Source organism: Silene latifolia, chromosome X (genome assembly GCF_048544455.1).
Source record: "Silene latifolia isolate original U9 population chromosome X, ASM4854445v1, whole genome shotgun sequence".
Taxonomy (NCBI): Eukaryota; Viridiplantae; Streptophyta; class Magnoliopsida; order Caryophyllales; family Caryophyllaceae; genus Silene; species Silene latifolia.
The window spans coordinates 29,332,996-29,356,697 of NC_133537.1; the positions used below are offsets into that span (position 1 = coordinate 29,332,996).

Here is a 23,702-nt window from a genome sequence, read left to right on the forward strand (position 1 = left end):
CTGACCAGGCTGGTCTAAATCAGCCTCCTAGGTTGACACGGTCACTCCTCCTTACATTGCGGCATATGCCTAAATCAGCCATCAGGCTGAAACGACAGCTAGCTGAGTCAGAACGCCAGCCTTTTCAGGTTGACAGGACTCGCCTAAATAAGTCAAGCAGGCTGACACGGCAAACCTCCTAAAAATAGAGAAAATAAATAACAAGCACACAATATGTAAACTAAAACCTTGCCAAACTAAGACAAGGGGCATTTCAAAACATGGCCAAAATACGGCCCCAAGTTTAACCGCCACCTTGGCGGAGCAACCACAGAAAGAAAGTTTTAAAACTTACAAAGTCTGCCACCTTTGGGCCAGACTGCCAAAAAGTTCATCAAAACATAAAAATAATTAATTATCGGTCACATTAATGACCTCCACCTATGGCATCTCCTCTGCCTGCTGACCTCCCGTTTCAGGTACCACACCAGCTTGCACATCCTCAGCTGTTATAGCTTCCTGAGCTCCGTCAGCAGCATCATAGGACATTCCAGCTCCATCCCCAGCAGCTTGCTCAGCCAGTGCAGGAGAATTCACCTCCCCAACTTCGAGGGCATCGGCACTGATCGGATCGGGTTGGGTGGGGTAGAGCATCTCCAGTGCTTCTCCTCTTCCTCTATTGCTTGCCGGGTAGGAGCCTCTTCAAGAGCAGCACGCATCCCACTGATTTTTCCCTGCCAGGTAGCATAAGCAACAACATTGGTGGCCAGGGAGATCAGCTCACTGATCTTCTCATCAGAGCGCTTGAGGGAGTCAGAGAAAGTGTTGCACACCGCCTGAGTGCGAGCCAGCTTATCAGCCCCCTCCTTCAGCTTCTTCTTGGTGACAGCAAGCTCAGTCTTCAGCTCCACCACTCGTTCCTTCAGATCAGCCTGCTGCTGCGCCAGATCAGCAATAGTCCCCTTCAGCTCCTGGTTCTTGACGTTGGTAGCACGGCCAGTGGTCTGCACTATGTTGATCATTTTCCTGTTGTAGAGTGCAGACTGGAGAGTCTGGGGAAGGAAAAATTAGAAGTCAGCAAGAAAGTTAAAAGATAAAATCTAAACAAGAGAAGACAAACAGGTAGAGGACGAAGAATACTTACCATGAAGGCATTTTGCACGTCGTTCTCAGCCATCTCCTCTGGGAGAACTCTGAGAACGTCTCCTCAACAGGAGGGAAGAGCAGCTGGTCAATCTCCGACCATTATGACACCTTGTCCACATTCCCAAAGCCCTCTGGGAAATGAGCAGTAATGCCTCCGCTAGATGAAGCACGAGGACTGGTAGGAGGAGTAGGCGGATGACGGGACAACGAGTCGACCTCCAAGGGCTCGCGTGCAGCAGAACTGGAAAAAGTGGGAGGAGTCTGGAAGGAAGCAGCAGGAGCACCCCTCTTGGAGGCAGAGGCCACATCAGGGCTGGCAGAAGGCCTCTTTCTTTTGCCACTTTGGAGGATGATTTCTAATTGATCAACTTTTGAACCTGCAAGCATATATAGTCTCAGACGATAGGATGCTTAAAACGTCAGGAGAAATAGCATGCAAATTAAAACGGCTGTAGAAGTCTTACCAGAAGACATACTGTGAGCCGACTGAGGGGGATTGGAGGAGGAAGCGGGTGAAAAACCAGGAAGCAGGTCTGGGAACTTTCTCTTAGATTCAGAGATGCTAAACAGTTTGCTGCAGGCAGGGATCTTGGCACCAATGCGGGTCAGGTCACAGGGGCCTGCACGAAGACGATGAAGTAAGCTAGTAAGCAGCGAGATAAAATAAATCAGGTGACATGAAGGCTACTTACTCGAAGTTAGAACCCATTTCTCGAAAATATAATTAGCAGGAGGCTGGATGGAGTCCTTCCTCACAAAGAAGAAGTCCTCAAACCATTTCTCATCACGGGATTTTGACACGTGTCTGAAGGGAGCCTCTCCACGGCCCCGGAATGAGAATTGACCCCTACCCAGGGATTCGATGTTGTACATATGGGCTAGGTCGCCCAGAGTGACAGATTTACCAGTATTCTGACCGGCGGCAAGGGAATAGAGAAGAACTCTCCAAATGGCAGCAGAAATTTGTGCCATGGCAAAGTTGTTGGTGAAGATGAAGTCTTGAACGAGTTTAGAAAAAGGAAAACGGAGGCCGTATCTAAACGGGTACAGGTAAAAACTAACCCACACTGGACGGAGGGCGTCAGCTTTCTGTCCCGGTTCAGGAATGGCAATGTCCATCCCGTCACCAAGACCAAGCAGATTCTTGATCGTGGGAATGTCGGCCGGAGTCAAGGCGGAGTCACAGTCGTGGGGATGCTTAAAAAGTCCCCGAGAAGGAAAAGTGGGGTCGAGATTACGATCAGAGGGTGTGGAGGATTGTCGAGTTTTGCCCATGGTGGAAAGAGAAAATGGAAATCAAAGAAGAAAAAGAGGGTGGATTACCTGGTGAAAGAGACGAAGGAAGTGGAACAGTGAAGCCGGCAAAGAATAAAGAAGAAGGATAGTTGAGGGTTTAAGAGAGAAGAATATTTTTGAAATGATTTAAGATTAATGAAAAGTGGAAGGTGGAGGTTGGAGTTATAAAGAGGAGAGAGAGAGTTGGGTGCGAGAAAAGATGAATAGGGCGGCTGACATGATGGATTGCATGGGAAGGAGTGTAAAAGACGGCTTAGGGTTTTAGCGTTCGGTTACGTAAATTCCTTGCTCGATACCTAGAAGCGTACTTCGCAAGAAATTTGGGGCAAACTGTTTGGGCTAAAAATAGCACAATAAAGAAGGCCCACTTAATAAAATAAAAGTTATGGAAGGAGTGATAAGGAGGAAGGAAGCCCACGGTTGGAGAAAGGGGAAACGGGCTCAAGGGAGATCATGAGCCCATCATAAAAGGCGTCCGAATTAAGGAAAGAGGAGTTAGGGAGAAGTTAGGGAGAAGTTAGGGAGATTAGGGAGAATTGGGAAAGGCGGCCAAGTATGGAAAAAATTCTTATGGAAATTATATTCCTTTTCCATATTCAAAGTAGGACATATCTAGGGTTCTTACCCTATAAATAGCCAAGGAAGCAAATCAAGAAGGACATTCAACACATCCGCATTCACACTTTCACATTCAGGAACGTATCAACACTGCGGCACATTATTATACTCAAATATACATTCGTCCTAGATCTTGCAGGCCTGACGCCTAGGGCCAGCGGGATTGACTTCGTGCCTCAATTGTAATCATCCTCCTATTCAAATAGTGAAATACTTGGCAGGGTACCGTCCCTCCCGCGGTTGTTCCCACATTGGGTTTTCCGCGTCACCAAATCTTACGTGTCAATTTACATTCCGTACTTTATTTCCTTATTTAAATAGCAACAAACGAGCAATCATACGATAAACCAACGAGTAAGACTGCATTGACCCTAATCAATCAACTTGGTAAAAAATACCTAAACACATTGTATAAGACAAGTTTTGGGTACAACTCAAGGACTCCTTCCTTGATGTTGTTCTTGCGCTATGAAAATGGATGTTCCTCCAAGACAACAAACCACCAAAATAGATGGTCTCCTAAGGAAGCACCCAAGAATCAACCCAAAATACTACTAAAATACTAACTAGGTATATGTAGTAGTAAACCTTGTTTATTGTATATTTGATGTACTAAATAGCATTATTACTTTGATAATATTACTAATTAATTTATATATGTGTTTTTAAGATGAACAATATGAACAAATGAGAAGAAAAATGGCCTCTTGATAAAGTGCTCAAACAAACACACAATTTTCTTCAAATTTTTCCAACTAGTAAAATGATGTGAATAGTTGGGTATTTATAGCCAAATATGGGAGACAAATCTAAGTGGAATTTGCCAATTAGAAGGACACTTGGTGTCCTCTAAAAAATCAGCCAAATAGACTTATATGGGTCCATTTCGGTTTTCGACATTTGCCCCACAAATGCTTATAAGTCTTATATTTAATTATCTTACATAATTAAATATTAATTTAATTATTTAACACTTAAATAATACAAATTAACTACCAATGACTACTTAACCATTAAGTAATCATAAGACCATTTTATCAACATATAATGTATCAATATTAACCCACTTAGCCAATTTTACAACTTCTTGTAAAATTTAATAGCTAATTAATTCCACCTCAAAACATATACACATATCGTATAAAATTAATTAATTAAAAATTAATTAATAAATTCTAATCATTTATTATTTAAACATCGCATAATTAAATAATAAATCTCCTTGTCCCGAGTTCGTAACCCATCATCAAATAATACATTTATGTGACTAACTAAAAGTCAAATAATACAAGGATTTAATTATTTTGTATCTCATACAAATAATTAGTTTTTCCATTTGGGCATCATCCTATAGGTGTGACCTAAAGGGATGAGCTGATGATCGCCGTCACACGGCAGTAATGTCAAACTCTAGTCAGCCAATCATTACCGATTAACGATGACCAGCTGACAAATAAATAAATAAATCCCTGATATTCCTTTTACGAGATTTATTATGTAAACGCACTTATTGTGGAGGACACTACTCCAACAGGTTCATCAAACCCTAGGAGAGTCATGGTTGAACTCATCCGCTTGTATTATCCGTTGGCTTGTTTTTGCCGCTATAAATTACTTTGAGCCGTCATTTGATTTCACGTTTTCATTCTTCAATTCTTCAAACTTTCTTTCTCTCTTCTCTAATTTCTTTGTGAGGCAAATTTTCCTGTTTCAATAATCTTCACACTAAATCAAGAAAAAATGGCTGGTGGAAGAAGAAGGACGCTCCACCAAAGGCTGTTGAGGCTGATCAGCCTCCGGTGGTGGTAGATGTCCCTGAAGTCATCCCTGAGGATGAAGTTATGAAAATTTCTGCCCCTGCAGAAATTCTGTCTATTACACACAAGGGTGTCAGTTTTGCCCGTGTGAAATCGTTGTCTGCTTCATTCCCTGAAGTCAATCAATTAAAACCTTCTTTCGAACATTATTTGAAGGGCAGAGGTCTACTTCCATCTGATGCTGAAGTCTGGGTCCCTGAGAGTGGTGTCCTTAATAACTTGTTTGGACTCATGTGGCTCCAGGCATCGCAGATAGGGTCCAGCCTGAGACTTTTTAAACAAAGTATTATTTATAATGGTGTAGGTGGAAGCTTTAATTCTAAGGGTCCTTGCTTCATGCCTGTCTTTGGGTAGGATCCCTTGTAAGAACCAATCATAATATGGTTTGGTCCAGGAGTTTGTGTCCTCAATGAGGGGACAAATTTGGTTAGATTTTGTAATGGTTGGTTCGAGCAGGAGAACAATAGGTATCTTATCAAATATTGCAGGGCTGAAATTTAATCCCAGGCTGGCTAGGGCATCAGCCTGGGTGTTTAAGTCTCTTGGTATTTGATCAATGTCAAATGAACTAAGTTTTTTGCAAAGGTTTTTGACATAGTCTAAATTAAGAATCATTTTGGAATCCTTTGCAGCGTAGGTTCCTTTGACTTGATTGGAAATTAAAAGTGAGTCAGTTTTTACCTTGAGATTTTGCACGCCAAGATCTATACATACCTTGAGTCCAGCTATCAGGGCTTCATATTCAGCTTCATTGTTTGTTACTTTAAATTCACAACTGATAGCCTCAGCTATTAAATCCCCTTGTGGTGATTTTAGTACTAATCCTAGGCCAGTTCCTCTCATATTGGTTGCTCCATCTACGTGTAAGGTCCATTCCTGGCCTGATCTTTGGGTGTCTAGCTGATTGACCTCTTTTATGAGGTCTGGTTCTAGGTTGGGACTGAAATCAGCCACAAAGTCTACTAAAGTCTGGGATTTAATTGCTGTCCTAAGTTCAAAGGTTATGTCATAAGTACCGAGTTGTACTGACCACTTTGCCATTCTGCCTGAAAGTTCAGGTTTTCTGAGGACAGATTTGATAGGCAGATTGGTCCTGACAATTATTGGGTGACTCTCAAAGTAAGGTCTGAGTTTTGTGCAGGATACAATTAATGAAAGTACATATTTTTCAAGTAATCCTTACCTTGTTTCTACATCCGGGAGACTTTTACTTACATAGTAGACGGGATCTTGTTAACCTTCAATCTCCTTGGTCAGGACTCCACTTAATGTTGTCTCAGTGACTGATAGGTAGACCGTCAGGGGTTCTCCTTTGTTAGGTTTGGCTAGTAGTGGAGGAGTGGCCAAATAAGTTTTTAAATCTTAGAAGGCTGTTTCATGTTCAGGCATCCATTTGAACGATTTGTTCTTACTGAGAAGGTCATATAATGATCTGCATCTATCAAATGATCAGGATATGTATCTGTTCAGGACTGCAACTCTTCCTGTCAATTTCTGGATATCTTTGACTGAATTAGGAGATTCCAACCCAGGATGACTTTTATTTGTTCTAGGCTGGCCTCAATCCCTCTTTTTGTCACCATGTACCCTAAGAATTTGCCTGATGACACTCCAAAGTGGCATTTGGAGGGATTGAGCTTCATATTGAATTCTTCTAGGATTTTGAAGGCTACTTTCACGTCCTTCACATGATTTTCAGCCTTCTTTAATTTGACCACCATGTCGTCTATGTAGACCTCCATTGTGTCGCCAATTTGGTCTTTGAACATCATATTAACCAGGCATTGGTAGGTTGCCCCTGCATTTTTCAGGCCAAAGGGAATTGCTGTGTAGCAATATATGCCCCTTTCCGTGATGAATGCAGTATTTTCCTGATCATCTGGATGCATTTTGATTTGGTTAAATCCACTTGAGGCGTCCATGAACGTCAGTAGATCGTGCCCAGATGTAGCATCTACCATTGCATCAATGTGAGGGAGTGGGAATGGGTCTTTTGGACAGGCTTTGTTGAGATCTGTGTAGTCTACACAGACTCTCCACTTGCCATTCTTCTTTTGCACCATGACCACATTTGCCAGCCATTTAGGGTACATTACTTCCCTGATCATTCGCATGTCTAGGAGTTTGTCCACCTCTTCATTAATGATTGTATTGCGTTCAGGGGCAAATTTTCTCTTTTTCTACTGTACAGGCTTAAATGAAGTATCAATATTGAGTTTATGGGTAATAATATTAGCATCTATGCCAGTCATATCAAAGTGTGACCAGGCAAAACATGTAGACTTATTTTTATAAAAACTTACTAGTTCTAGTCTGATGTTATCAATGACATCAGATCCCACCAGTACATACCTGTCAGGGTACTTAGGGTCTAGTACTACTTGATCTGTTTCCATTTGTGTTTCTGCCACATAAGTGCTCCTGACAGGGTACTGTAATTGCTAAGCGAAAGACTTACCTGCCTTGGAAGGTTTTAATGATTCAGTGTAACATTCCTGGGTAGATTTTTGTTCACCTTTGACGCACTGGTGGTAGGTTGAAGGAATGGTTCTGACATTATGGATCCAAGGTTTACTTAAGATTGCATTGTAGGATGAAAGGCAGTCCAGGACTCCAAATCTTTCATATAATGAGATTCCTTCAACATAGGTTGGCAGGTAGATTTCTCTAAGAGTTTTCTTGGTTTCCCCACTGAATCCTACCAAGTCATTTGATTTCTTTATGATCTGGTCCTTATTGATCTTCATGGCTTTCAGGACATCAAGCATGGTTAAGTTGACTGAGCTGCCACCATCTACTAGGATTCTGAGGACACGTGCAATGCCAATTTGCATAGTAATGACCAAGCCATCATGATGGATGTCTGGGATTCCCTGCATATCAGTATCATCAAAAGTAGTTTGAGGTAAATTTCTAGGTTTAAAAGGAGATTTCATTTTTGACTCCTTGGCTTTAGCAGGTAAGCCACTTGTTTGCGTAGACCCCAGGCATTCTTCCGTGGTGTGTTCTATGTCCATGTAAAATTCACACCATCTTGTTGTGTCTTTCCTTGAGTTGGGATTGTCCGTCTTTTTGGGCCATTTGACAATGTCTCCCATGTTGTCAAGCCTTTTGATGAGTCCTGCAGTGTCAACAGAGAAGTTATATTCCTAAATAGGTGGATAAGTATAGGAATTACTAGGGGTGTTCAGAATAAACCGAACCACAATAACCGAACCGCAAAACCGAAAAACCGTCCATTTTAAGGTTCGATTAACCGAACCGTTTCGACAAAGCGGTTCTTTGAACCGCACCGTTAACTTTATTATGGAAAAGGTTCGGTTAAGGTTCGCAATTTTAGATAACCGGTTAACCGCGAACCGAACCGTTTCACAAAAAAGTAAGCAAAAAATTAAACTATTATATAAAAAACTGTTCGTTCGTTTAATTTTCTTAGTGTATCCAAATTTAAAATTTCTTAAATTGATTAATGCTAAAGTTTAGCTTATTAACTTTATTGTTGGGTATAATATATAATGAAAATTTAATTAAACTATTAGAAAAAATTCCCAAAAATTAACGAAAACTGAAAAAAAAAGTAATAAGGAATCGGTTAACCGGTAACCGAACCGCTAATAACCGTTTAAAGTGGTTAACCGAACCATTTATAACCATTTCAAATGGTGCGGTTTAGGTTCGGAGTTTTGCCGAACCGAACCGTGTGCGAACCGAATTAAATTAGAGGTTCGGTAAACCGAACCGCGAATGAACACCCCTAGGAATTACCTCGTTGCTCATGAGCATAGTTGACTTCCGATCTGTCAGGCCTGGTGTAGGGAGATGGCCTGGAGCTGCTTCCCCTGTGATTAGAACTTTTCCTGTTAGATCTTTTTGATGTGACCCATAATTGCGCACATTTAGTCCCCTAACTAGTCTCGTTTCCATGATTTCTAGCACTTATTAGGGTCGTTTATATCTTATGTTCCCTACTTTGCACATTCTATGAGGTTTTAGTGCCCTTTGTAGGGGAGGATGCTAAGCCTTGCGCATATGGAAGCCAAAGCGAAGCTAAGTTAATCGCATCTAACGACCAAGCAACAAAGATGATGCTAATACTAAAGGCCTAAGTAAATAAATCAAGTAAAATGGGCATTGACGAAGACCCACACGGCTCCTCAACGATCCCCACGAATCTTGAGGCAGTCAAGAAGAAGAGAAGCCAAGCTGTGCAGTAATCCGGGCGTCCTGACCTCAAGTCGGGCGACTCGCTGCTAAATCCGGGCATCCCGACCTCAAGTCGGGCGACTCAATGCAAAATTCGGGCGTCTCAAAGCCCAGGTTGAGCGGATCCTCAGGCAGCATAAGTGTCTATCATGAGCAGGTCGTGGGAGTCCTCGTAGGACTTGCAAGGCGTTAATCTTCATTTTAGGGACCTAATCGTCATTTCAGCTCTTAGTTACCCTAATACTTGTACTTAGTATAAATCAATTAGTTTAATTACATATTAGTCCTTCCTTAATTGTTATTGAAGAACTCTTAGATCTAGTATTGGAATTTGAAGATTATTTGGGGTTTATTGAAGAATTGACAACTCTTCATTCATCAATCAAGTTTTTCTTCTATCATTCCTTCTTTTCATTTGTTCGTCACAAGTTTGGTACTACTCTTTTACTCTTTGCATTAATTATTGATTGTTTTCCTAATCACTCATCATATTTGGATTTGTTAGTATGATTGACACCCTTATTAGCATGTTCAACACAACCATGAGTGAGTAGTCACCTAGCTAGGGTTAATGGGGGATTAGGGGAACTATAACGTGGGGGTAGATTCAAGCTTAATCTAATACGTTATCATATGATTGCTTGTTTGTTGTAGTGTCAACCTATGCACATGTTATGCTTGATAAAATGCTAGACTATGAAACCTTGCATTTATACTTATCTCTTATCTATTCAACAAGACTTGTAAGATATAAACTAACTCGAGTCTTGTTAGGCTATGCATAGAAGTGAATAGGAAGAAAGTAAGTTGACTTGTAGGTGTTGTACAGTCTAGACGACTCGACTCCGGGACCCAAATTTTCCTATAGATCGTAAGTTATAAACTAACTCGATTCCACTACAACAATAATTTGCTTGTACTATGTAAATATTTATGTATGATCACCACCATGAAACTCCCTATGAACCCATGACACCCTAGTGCTTTCAATAATTGTTTACATCCCCTTTTATCTTTCCACATGTTTAGTAGTTTAGACACTCATTTTAACTCAATCTATTTGTGACGCCTTAAGACATAGCTACTTGTAATTGATAACTTAATTCAATACCCGTCCTTTGGGATCCGACCTTTACTTACCTCTCTACTAAGAGTAGTTTGTTTAGTTATAAATATTGTTTTGGTTGATTGACTTAGATGAAAAGTTTCGAACCGCACAAAAAATGGCGCCGTTGCCGGGGACGGTGTTCAATTGAATTGTTATCATTAATTATTTTTAGTTGTGTCTTTCTTTACCTTGAGGAAGAGCATTTCCTCAAGGTATTTCTCACCTTTTTCTCTTAGTTTACTTTGCAAGATGGATCTTATAGATTGTTGTGTAGAGGACCATGCGAGTTCTATTCTCATCAAAGACCCTTTGGAAGCATTGGAGGCCTTGGAAGCAAGTGAGGCCAACGGTAAACATTGGGCATTAGAAGTAGACCTCCTTGAAGCCGCTCAAGCCAAAAAAAGAACTCACCTATGAAAAATCTATGCGGATAAATGACATTCTCAAAGAAGCATCACAATCCACTATGGAAGAACAAGCAACCAAGGTAGAACATGTAATGAGGGTGGAATGTGCAATGGAGGTGGAAGATGTTCCTAATGAACCATCAAAGGTTGAAAGTGAGGTACAAATTCCATCTTTAAAACCTCTTCCCCCTAATATGAAGTATGCTTACCTTGATGAGTCTAAAACCAAAACCCGTGATTATCAATGAAAACTTGATGATAGTCAATTGGAAAGTTTACTTGTTGTGTTGAAAGAACATGAAAAGGCTATAGGATATAGTCTAGATGACTTTAAGGAAATAAGCCTCGACTTTTGCATGCATAGAAATCATCTAGAGGAAGACCATAGACCTACCATCCAGGGACAAAGGAGACTAAACCCCCACATGCAAGAAATTGTGAAAGCCGCAGGTTATGAAATTACTTGATGCAGGAATCATCTACCCTATATCGGATTCCTTCTGGGTTAGCCCCGTTCAAGTGGTACACAAGAAAGGAGGTACCACAGTGGTGAAAAATAACAAGAATGAGCTAATACCCACAACGAAGATCACCGGTTGGCGAATGTGTATTGATTATCGTAAGTTGAATTCCGCAACAAGAAAGGACCATTTCCCCCTTCCATTCATTGACCAAATGCTTGAGAGGCTTGCTTCTAACAAATCCTTTTGCTACCTTGACGGGTACTTGGGATTCTTCGAAATCCCGATACACCCGGATGACCAACATAAGACCACCTTCACTTGCCCATATGGAACATTTGCATATAGGAGAATGCCCTTTGGGCTATGCAATGCTCCTGCTACCTTTCAACGTTGCATTATAAGTGTCTTTTCCTATTACTTAGAAACCATAATGGAAGTTTTTATGGATGATTTTAGTGTTTATGGGAAAGACTTTGATTCCTGTTTGCATAATCTATCTCTTGTCTTGCAAAAGTGTGAAGATGTGAGTCTTGTGTTAAATTGGGAAAAGTGTCATTTTATGGTCAATGAAGATATTGTCCTAGGTCATTTGATTACGGAAAAGGGCATCGAGGTTGACAAAGTCAAGGTTGAAGTGATAGAGAAACTACCACCACCCGTGAATGTCAAAGGGGTACGGAGTTTTCTCGATCATGCGGGGTTTTATCGACGGTTCATAAAAGTTTTTTCCCAAATTGCAAAACCCCTCACTCAACTTTTGATTAAGGATGCCCAGTTCCAATTTACTAATGAGTGTGTTGAAACTTTTGATAGAATCAAAGAGGCTCTCTAATTTCAGCAGTTATCATTCAACCCCCGAATTGGGAGTTACCTTTTGAGATAATGTGTGATGCAAGCAACTATGCCGTTAGCGCGGTTCTTGGCCAATGAGTGGGGGAAAGCTTTACATGCCATATATTATATGAGCAAGACCCTTGATGCATCACAAATCAACTATGATACCACGGAAAAGGAACTTCTTGCTATAGTGTATGTGTAATACCCCGTATTTTATATAATCGATTAAACGGATATTATTATATATTAGTATTATACATTTTATTTTGGTTGCATCGTAATATCGTGAATGTTATTAAGTCGGGTTTATATCGTATATGTTGAGTCGGGCTACATCACATTTTGTCTTTTGGGTCAAGAATTACCCATCTACATTTACCCAACGACCATACCCGTTTAACCCATTTGCCCTACTCGGAACATGTAACCACCATTTACCCTAAACCTAATCTAAGAGCCGCTCTCCCTCTCCCCTCTTTTCATTTTATCATTCATAAAACCATTTCTAAACCTAGAGAAAGGGAGAGGAAGAAGAATTGTCGAGCCTTTCATTTGATTGAAGACATCTCATCGATTCCAACCTAATTCGATTTCCCTGTTTGTAAGTCGATTTCATTCCATTGTTTATACTGTTTTAAATTGTTCGTCTTCAAAACGTTTGAAAAGAGAGTCCTGTTTATTTGATGTCTAGTTTATGCATATAAAATATCGTAGTCAAAATCTTTATGGTTTATCCTAGGTGATTTATTTATGAACATGTCGCTGAAAAGTCCGCGAATCTGATTTGGTTGTGGAAAATGATTTGAAACCCTAATTTTTATGTCGATTCAGTTATGAGGCTTCTTCATACATCATCTTTGTATAGTCTAGATGATAATAGGATTTGGAATTACTGCAAAATAATGTTTTAAACTCATTTTATGAATCAATACTTTTTATGCGATGGTTTCTGCCAGTTTTTGGAAATCAGTCTGACAACTCTTTATAAGTTTCGAATTTGAGAAAAACACGTTAAATATAATTTGTAGCTAAGACTCATGGGGTTCCAATCCAATTGGCCTTGTATCAATTTGATTTTTCTGGAATTAGTTATGTATTTTATTCCGAGTCTGTCATGTCTTTGGAAAATCGGGAAAAATCGTGTTTGTTCTTTAAGTTGATATTCCTATTAAGTTATGATGAGTCTAGGTTATGTGCATGATTATTTGATTGAGTAGGTGGTAATTATACATAATTATGTTATGTAGGTGATGGATATGTGAAGGATCATAATTGATTGCTTGTGTGCTTGGATTGCGAAAAGGTAGGGAAATACACTTGACTTATTATCGTTGTTGTTGAATTGTGTTGACTTGTTTGTGTTTCATATGACCAAACTGTGAACGTTGACGTGATTCGTGGTTGTTGATTCATGTTATGATTCATATCCTGGAATGTGCTTGACTGAATTGATCGTATTGAGTATATTATTACAACATTCGGTAACCGGCATGATTCTATGATTTACACTACTACAAATCCAGGCAACTACAATGCCCCTTTAACAACGATTATTCACGAAAATCACAATAGACGTTGTAGAATGTATGGCGCGAATTTTACTAAAATCAATTACAACGGGTATGGTTATAAAAACCGTTGTTATTCGTTTTAACAACGGGTCACACATGAACAACCGTTGTTAATAATTTGGCGCAAAATTGGCGCAAAGTTAGTGAAAAGTAATCACAACGGTTATTTTTGAAACCCGTTGTTAAAACTTATTTAACAACGGGTGTTTTTTAGAACCGTTGTTAAAACATATTTCACAACGATTGTTGTTTAATAACCGTTGTCAATACCTTCCATACTCTAAACCACACAAACACAAGTCTGCAGACCACAAAACACAAACCTTAATACATACACAAACACAAACCCAAAGAAGACCAAACACAAACACAAAACACACACTTTCTCATCGTCTCTTTCTCTCTTTCTCATCGTCGCTTTATCTTCTCGCCGTCACTGTTGATTTCATCGTCTCTTTACGTACGTTCTGTAATTATCAGGTTTGTTTCATCGTCATTATTTTATTTTTCTAATTATTTCATTTCCATGTATGTGTTTTTATCGACCATTAGGTTCCGTTCAAAGATCTGCTAATTATTTCATTTCCATCTTCTTTGGCGTCCTTGATCGGATCGAGCATAGTAAGAGTCTTAAGGATGATATCATTCATTTTGTTGGAGTTTGGAGTTTGTTTTGAAAGATTAAGGAGAGGGTTAATTTATTTGGAGTTTGTTTTAGCAATTAGGGTTTGGAGAATATATTGAGATAATGGAAATGCATGTTAGTTGAGATAATGCAATGTATTTATACTAAGCAATGTGTGGGTTGAGTTGTTTTTTAATTAATATATATGTTAGGAAGTTGTGCCATAATCAACATCATCATATCTCTCAATATCGCTTCAAATCTTATTGACAAGAATGGCGTAATAATAATCTGGATCTTGATGATGACTTATCTATGGAGTTGAAAAAATGGAAGCAAATCAAACAAGCATAACTCAACACTTTCAAAATGATCATTTCATTTAATTTTAAACCAAATACATTAAAAAGCAATTATCGAAATCAAAAGATGTATAATAAGCCGGAACAACCTCGATTAAGCGTAAAAAGCGCTTCTCAACTCCGCCACCAATCACGCCACTCGGTATACCGCTAACTTCCGGGTCATTGGCTTCATATTTTGCAATAACAGATTGAATATATGCAAGGACACGACTTGCATGTGGAGATAAGGTTGGAAGAGTACAACTCAACATATCTCCTGGTGCTTGACCAAGTTGCGAGTAACAGCCGACGAGGGTATGAAGATGATGATGATGATGAGGCTTTGTTGACAAGCCGGACTGCTTCACGCCTCTTAATCCAATAATTCCGTTGATGTTCAAGGGATGCTTTGATTAATGGGTGTTGATCGGCGGAAGCTTGGCGAGAACCTTCCCATCATCTTCAATCGTTTGTGTAAGCCATTCTTCGTTGTTGATAAAATTAGGGTTCATTGCCATGTTGTTTCAATTAATGAATGTTAGATACTAAAGGATGCTTTAATATTTATAGCTAGTCACATTTATAAGTTTTTTCAAAACCGTTGGTAATTAATTTAAGGGATATTGCATGCATCGGAATTATAACGGGCCGTAATTATACATGCATCTAGTAATATTTAATTTAATTTTTTTTATTTTTAAGAACAAACAACAACGGTTATTTACAAACAACCCGTTGTCTTTAGTTATAACAACGGTTTTGTATATTACAACCCGTTGTTATAACTTTCCCCCCAAAATTGAGTCACGCTTTCCACAACGGGTTTTTATACTTAAAACCGTTGTTAATATTTTTAACAACGGTTGCTTTAATAAAACCAACCGTTGTTAAAACCTTTTACAACGGACGCTTTAACAACGTCCGCTTTTTTATATAACAACGGTTTTTAACCGTTGTTATAGCCTGTATCTGTAGTAGTGTTACCAGTTCAATGATATACATATTGTGTTGCATTAATTTCTTGAGCATTCATATGCATTGGAGATGGAGGATGTTGTGGTGACGTGGTGTGGTGATAATGATGTTGTGATAAGGCCCAAGCAGGTTCTGCAGGACTTGCCCTGGTGTCCTCAGCTGCGAGCTGGCAGATCGGCTACGGTCGATATATAGTCTATCGGGGATCGGTATGGCTGGGTTGTACGGGTTATGAGATATGAGTTGAGATGGAGTTGGAGGTGACGGAGGAGCATGCATATCATATTTTGTTGTTTCATTGTATTCCCTACTCAACCTCGTGGTTGACCCTGTATATTCGTGAACACCTGTGATGACCCAAATATTGGCGAGCAGACTTGATAGGTTTATGAGATAGGATGGGAGCTTGATGGGCGTGAGACACTGGATCAGAAGACTTAGTAGCTAGATCATCATTTAGAAGACTTTCACTTTTATTTATGTTAGTTCTTTGTAATTTGATGTAAATAAGGTTTTGTAAAAAGGTTAAGTTAAAGAAATTATGTAATTTGCCTTGGAGTTTAATTTGTTATTCACTACCTCGGGAAACCGAGATGGTAACAGTCCGGTTTATTAGGGAATGTCTTGCTAGAGGCTCCTTTATAAATCGGGGTGTTACAAAGTGGTATCAGAGAGAGCGTTCCTCAGGCCTAAACCAATGAACCCAATGAACGTAGGATGTGTCTAAATAAAATGAACCCCTGGGAATAAACTGTTAGGAGCTCACAGTGCGGTTAAGAAGGCGCCCTTAATGCGTGCTCTTTTGCCCTCTCAGTTTTGAACCAGGTAACCCGAGAGAAATCGAGTGAATAGGGTAGTTAGAAGGAAAACCTTGGATATAATCGAGTGGGTGTACACCTTAAGACCTATATATTCTAACCACTCTGCAGGACAACGTTACGGTAAGCATTTTGTATGAATGATGACGTGATCATATGATGTTGTGGAGATGAGAAATAAATTTTCGTGTTCAGGTTGATAATCAATGAAGTGTTGGATTGTGGTAATCGTGAGCGTACAAATAATTGCGAATTGATGATATTTATCTGGATGGATGTTGAATGACGTGTTGATAGTGCTATTATATCTAATGATATGCGGTTATGTGATCCCGAAGCCATGCTAGTATAGTATTGTGATAGTAATCAGAAACACTATTGAATTGCATGTTTCTAGTCATAGCAATCGTGATTTAGATGTAAGGAGTAGATCGAGATGCGAAAGGATTCTATGGGATAGATGTTTACGTAAGTATAAAGTGTGAGATTTAAGTTGGGATGGGTTAGTATACATAGTATGTTCATAAGAGCTTGTAACATAGTAAAGAATGACCTAGTGCTGAAACTCGTTTTGTTTGATTTTACTCTTTAATTGACCTTACAGCCATTTTTTTTCTGTTTATTGCCTATGGATGAAAATTTTATGGGAGATATCCTCGGGAGTTATTGTTCATTTGGCGTTGGTTTCATGCTTATAGGATATACGGATTAGGAGTAATAAATATTTTAGTGGGCTGTGGTCAGGAAGTTCCTGTGCAGTGATGTTTTGACCAACGATTTTGTAAAAATCCTCATTTAAATTGTATTAATAATTTTTGCATAATTCCAACTCCATCGATCAGAAGATTCGCATATGTTTTCAAATTGATAAGCCACGAAAATTCTTGATGTATCTATATTAAATGGTAAGTTTTGCAAACTGACCCAAGTTTCGGACCAATTGCTGTCACATACTTGTTTGGACCAACTGAGTTGTAAAATCCTTTAAAAATTGAATTCTTGAGCTTTGGACCTCATTCTTTTTCTCACGAATTATTAACTCTCTGCATGTTATAAAAAGTAATATAACTCAAGTTTTCGTTGAACGGTTATTTATTCGTGATTTTTGGAATTTACAACGTGAATCATAACTTTTAAAATGTGAATTCTATGTTGAGTTTTCATACAGTTGTTCGATTATTTCATGAGCCTTATTAATGTGAAATTATAGTGTCCTTATATGATGATAGTAGCACACATATTCATTGGTTATGTATCTTAACAAGTGAAAAAAAATTAAAGTTTAGTTTATAACATTGTTGGCATGATAGTATGTGTGAAATTGAATAGCTTAATCTGATCCTTAATCGAGGGTGAAATATTTTATACGAGTCCAGTTGTTGCATATTTTATATATGTTTGGCATGTTGTAATATCTCTGGTGTGTTCATCATATTTGTATAGTGGTCGGATATATATAAATATAAAACTATATTGTCATATCTTGGTAAAGTTGGTGGCGTTAAATGTTAACTTGATTGTTCTAATATACTCGCGTGAATATTTATAATAATTATGTTTAAATGTTTACACATGGATGGTAGTAATGAGTATGTCTAAATGTTCACACATGTAGGATGTCATCTGAGTTCTCATGTCTTTTATGTGAGTCTGTGTGTCTATAGTTATACTTATTACTTTCATTGCATTAATTTATTTCAGTTGAACCTATACTTATGATATGATAATAAAATAGTGTTGTTGTTCCTTATTGGATATGTTCATAGTTGTATTGTCATGAAATGCTAAGGTGATTGTTGCAATTGTCACGATATTTGAAATATAGTTGACATAGTTACGATATAGTTACGATATTTGAAATATATTCTCGAACCGTCGAATTATAATGAGATAACCCTTTGATGATTCACATGTCATGCGTATGTTTAAATGATAGTCGTTACAGTTACGTTTAATTGAGCCGCGAGTTGCCTATTTGTTCAAACCGTGCAAACCAGAGAACTTGTTCACCTTACTAATCTTTTGTCATTGATAATGTTTTACAAGTTATATGATGGTATATGTACATGTTTAAGTTGTTTATGCGATATCTTTTATTTTTGCTGAAAATGAATTATACTGAGTTGATGGATACAATTGAATGGTATGGTTGCTAAAATGTTAAACATATGTGTGATATGGAAGTAATTTTGTTGTTATTGTGAATCATATAACTATTAATACTCAATTGTAATTTCAGTTGATTGACTTCTACATTATTAAGTTAATTACTCATGACTTACGATCGATGGTTCCGTAAGGAGTTTAACTGGGAATTTTATAGTGTGCCTCCGATCTAAACTAATAATCTTCTTATATTGACTATATGGTTAGACTCTTGTCTAGTTCTTATGACGTGATAAATCGTTTTAAAATTTAACATGTAATTGAGTTGGTACTTATACTTTGTGTGACCATGCAACCTGTGATAAATAGATCTATAATAAAGAGGTAAAAATTTGATTGAACACAGTTAAATTGTAGTTACTTGCTTTACTTTATGGTACGAATCGTATGCTTTGATGAGACGTCACCAGGGAATGTGTACTATCTAAAAGGTCTCCGATTAAATGATGTAGTCGTGTTAGCCGTGTATATAACTGAGTAAAGAAGTGTGACTAGAACCCTGATGTTGAGGTAATAGTCGTTCATTAATAAAGATAGGACTGAAATGAATAAGATGAACCTGTAAATTATGAAATATGAGTCGACACCTAAGCTTGTATTGTTTGAAGGAATTGAATTAAGTTTATCAGATTTTGAGTTTCGTAGTAAGCTGTAAATGGATTCTATGGACGGCTCTGTTATAAGATTTATGTTAAGAAAGTTATTCACCGTCCAGTATGAAAGTAAAAGTTTTGAAAATGAAGTTAAATTTTGTCGTGTGAGTATAAATTGTATGAGATTTCCAGCCAGTGTCTGGTTGTATGGTTTCATGATATTTGCTAGTCTGGAGGAATGAAGCTAGAACGGAGTCACAAATTAGTGGGTTAATTTGGTCATGTTGTTCGTTCATGTAGTGAATTGGTGGGTTGTGGTTAGTTACGAATGTCAAAACGGGAAATGTAATGTGGTGATTTAAGTGAGTTATGTGTTAACATGGTATGTTGATATTAGCATAATATGTAATGAATATTTGTAAAATTGGTGTAGTTAAATACATTTAATCTTTTATGTCATTGTGTTGGGTGCAGTTTAAATATATTTAACACCAAGAACGAAATTTTATGTATGATAGTCTTGTATGTTAACTTTCCAATATTGCTGTTTACTCGCTTGATTGACTCGACCAATAAGTTTGTAAAATTTGCCAATCAATGTGCGTTCGTCATTCGTGAATAAATCCCAAACCCTTTGTTATGAAGATTAAAAATATTTCTAGGATGATAAGTCTTTCTGAAACTGGTTGTCTTCATTTTATTGGTGATTCTGTGTCTTGACCTAAATCTGTACAGTTATGTAAAGGAAAGTCAGGCTGGACCTATTAGGTTACAAATTTTCATAAATCGATTTATTAAGTTTTGAGGTATGAGATTACAATGATTAGTGAAATGAATAATTACTAATGATTTTTACTGGTAACCTTGTAAAGCATTGTTCCATTCATAATTTGATTATTCACATGAATAAATGTTACCAATATTTCTTGGAAAATATGCTGCCACGAGAATACGCCGGATAGGATTATCGTGGTATGTTACGTTAGTGATCTTGCTTAGTAACCTTGATGAAACGATGTTATTTGACATGAACCATATGTGAGCACCTAGGCATCTTGAGAGAGCTTGTATATTGATTGTCTTTAGTAGGGATTAGTAACTTGAGCGTGAGTTGTGAATCTTTTATCCTCTTTCGAGTTGTTAGCGAGTAGTTTGAGAACTTTTGTTATAATAATGAAGGTTACGGGGACGTAACCATGTTTAAGGAGGGTAGGATTGTAAAATCTTTATACTTTCATGTGTGATTTCTCAGTTTGGCTATATTGGTTATGCGTTGTGTGGGTTATGTTGGAGTGTTACATGATGTGTTTCTGTTATGGTTAAACTTCGGGGACGAAGTTTATTTTAAGGAAGGTGGAATGTAATACTGCGTTTAATATTCAATTTGGTGGGTGCCTTACATACTTTTGTATATGCGTTTCATAATTCGTTTGCGTTGGTTGGTAGAGAGGGTAAACTTCGGGACGAAGTTTCTTTTAAGGAGGGTATTTGTAATACCCCGTATTTTATATAATCGATTAAACGAATATTATTATATATTAGTATTATACATTTTATTTTGGTTGCATCGTAATATCGTGAATGTTATTAAGTCGAGTTTATATCGTATATGTTGAGTCGGGCTACATCACATTTTGTCTTTTGGGTCAAGAATTACCCATCTACATTTACCCAACGACCATACCCGTTTAACCCATTTGCCCTACTCGGAACATGTAACCACCATTTACCCTAAACCTAATCTAAGAGCCGCTCTCCCTCTCCCCTCTTTTCATTTTATCATTCATAAAACCATTTCTAAACCTAGAGAAAGGGAGAGGAAGAAGAATTGTCGAGCCTTTCATTTGATTGAAGACTTCTCATCGATTCCAACCTAATTCGATTTCCCTGTTTGTAAGTCGATTTCATTCCATTGTTTATACTGTTTTAAAATGTTCGTCTTCAAAAAGTTTGAAAAGAGAGTCCTGTTTATTTGATGTCTAGTTTATGCATATAAAATCTCGTAGTCAAATTATTTATGGTTTGTCTTAGGTGATTTATTTATGAACATGTCGCTGAAAAGTCCGCGAATCTGATTTGGTTGTGGAAAATGATTTAAAACCCTAATTTTTATGTCGATTCAGTTATGAGGCTTCTTCATACATCATCTTTGTATAGTCTAGATGATAATAGGATTTGGAATTACTGCAAAATAATGTTTTAAACTCGTTTTATGAATCAATACTTTTTATGCGATGGTTTCTGTCAGTTTTTGGAAATCAGTCTGACAACTCTTGATAAGTTTGGAATTTGAGAAAAACACGTTAGATATAATTTATATCTAAGACTCATGGGGTTCCAATCCAATTGGCCTTGTATTAATTTGATTTTTCTGGAATTAGTTATGTATTTTATTCCGAGTCTGTCATGTCTTTGGAAAATCGGGAAAAATCGTGTTTGTTCTTTAAGTTGATATTCCTATTAAGTTATGATGAGTCTAGGTTATGTGCATGATTATTTGATTGAGTAGGTGGTAATTATACATAATTATGTTATGTAGGTGATGGATATGTGAAGGATCATAATTGATTGCTTGTGTGCTTGGATTGCGAAAAGGTAGGGAAATACACTTGACTTATTATCGTTGTTGTTGAATTGTGTTGACTTGTTTGTGTTTCATATGACCAAACTGTGAACGTTGACGTGATTCGTGGTTGTTGATTCATGTTATGATTCATATCCTGGAATGTGCTTGATTGAATTGATCGTATTGAGTATATTATCACAACATTTGTAGAAAGGCATGATTCTATGATTTACCAGTTCAATGATATACATATTGTGTTGCATTAATTTCTTGAGCATTCATATGCATTGGAGATGGAGGATGTTGTGGTGACGTGGTGTGGTGATGATGATGTTGTGATAAGGCCCAGGCGGGTTCTGCAGGACTTGCCCTGGTGTCCTCGGTGCGGTGTAGCCGAGATCGGCTACGGTCGATATATAGTCTACCGGGGATCGATATGGCTGGGTTGTACGGGTTATGAGATATGAGTTGAGATGGAGGTGGAGGTGACGGAGGAGCATGCATATCATATTTTGTTGTTTCATTGTATTCCATACTCAACCTCGTGGTTGACCCTGTGTATTCGTGAACACCTGTGATGACCCAAATATTGGCGAGCAGACTTGATAGGTTTATGAGATAGGATGGGAGCTTGATGGGCGTGAGACACTGGATCAGAAGACTTTGTAGCTAGATCATCATTTAGAAGACTTTCACTTTTATTTATGTTAGTTCTTTGTAATTTGATGTAAATGAGATTTTGTAAAAAGGTTAAGTTAAAAAAATTATGTAATTTGCCTTGGAGTTTAATTTGTTATTCACTACCTCGGGAAACCGAGATGGTAACAGTCCGGTTTATTAGGGAATGTCTTGCTAGAGGCTCCTTTATAAATCGGGGTGTTACAGTATGCTTTGGACAAATTCTGCTCTTACTTGCTTGGATCAAAGTGTAGATACCTCATTTATGCACTTCCTACCAACCACCAAGTGATGATTGGGCCGCATGTTTGATACCCGGAGCGATTTTATGACCGTTCGTAAGTTCATCGGCAAGTGATAGCTCAAAAACTCGAGTGAACCTCATGGTCCTCATCTACGCGCCGATACGGTCGTTTTGACAGTAATTAGAGTTCATTTGGAATCCGGATAAAAAACCGCTTCATTTTCTAAAAACCGTTTAAATGCCGAGTCGGAATTTTCCGGAATGTTCTAGAATTCTCTGGATATTTATTCCTAATTAAATTTAATATTTTTAAGGAAATATCTACCGCATATTGTGTTTCGCGGAATAAGGAAGTGTATATCTACCGAAATTCCATAAAAAACGCGGAAATCTTTCTTGCTGAGGAGGAAACCTCTGGGGAAATGACGCAGCAGGTGCTGCGCCTCTTCCAAAGGTCGCAGTGGCTGCTGCGCCTCTTCGCCAGCCCTCTTTCCACGCTTTCCAGACTACACTTTTGCGTTCGACGCCTACGTGCTTGATCAATCGACCACGTAACTTCAGATCATTCTGAGTCCCAGTCATGTTGCATAGACCGACCAATTTGACCAACTCCACCTTAATCAATCTAATCAATCTTTTAAATCTTTTAACAAGGGCACTTTCCACGCATATTCGGGTCGAGCAATCACTAAACGATAACTTTAGTCAATCTTGTTTCATCAAACATGTAAGTCTGAGGGTGTAAATCCTATTTATTTATTGTACTTTTTATTTTGTATCATCTAATGTAAGGTCTATATCAAAAGCACGCTCAAAACCGTCTTAAAATTCCATCTTTTAAAACCGTTTTCATAAAACAGTAAAGGTCTGACGTCAAGAAGAAACGCAGCAGTAGCTGCGCCTCTTTGAAGGGTCGCAGCATCTGCTGCGCCTCTTCTAGAGGCTGCCGCTGCTCCTGCTCTTCTTCTTCTTCTTCCTCGACCTTCTGCAATTTTCTAATTCTCTTATTTCTTTCGTTTCTTTTGTTAGTTTCAGTGTATAATCATGTTTTATTATTCCTTTCTAAATTATAACGCATAATTCAACATAAATCCCTTATAATCCAATATTTGCGGGTTTTCGTCGTCTATTTCAAACCCGGATTCTAGAGGTTCGATTTTCTCATATCGATTCTCTGGGATTCGTCTTTTGTACATAGTTTTCTTTGCTTGATTTCAACTTATCAAATTCAATTCTGTTTTCAAGTT

At 38.1% G+C, this 23,702-nt stretch overlaps 1 protein-coding gene across 1 annotated transcript; it reads right to left on the reverse strand.

Moving 5' to 3' along the window:
• Window positions 1-6,343: 6,343 nt before the first annotated feature.
• On the reverse strand, window positions 6,344-8,780 carry LOC141617112 (uncharacterized). The gene is made up of 5 exons (XM_074434285.1): window positions 8,622-8,780; window positions 7,372-7,729; window positions 7,160-7,242; window positions 6,901-7,036; window positions 6,344-6,654 (listed from the first exon to the last, which is right to left on the reverse strand). The coding sequence occupies exons 1-5, from the start codon at window positions 8,778-8,780 to the stop codon at window positions 6,344-6,346; spliced, it is 1,047 nt and encodes a 348-aa protein (XP_074290386.1).
• Window positions 8,781-23,702: the final 14,922 nt, after the last annotated feature.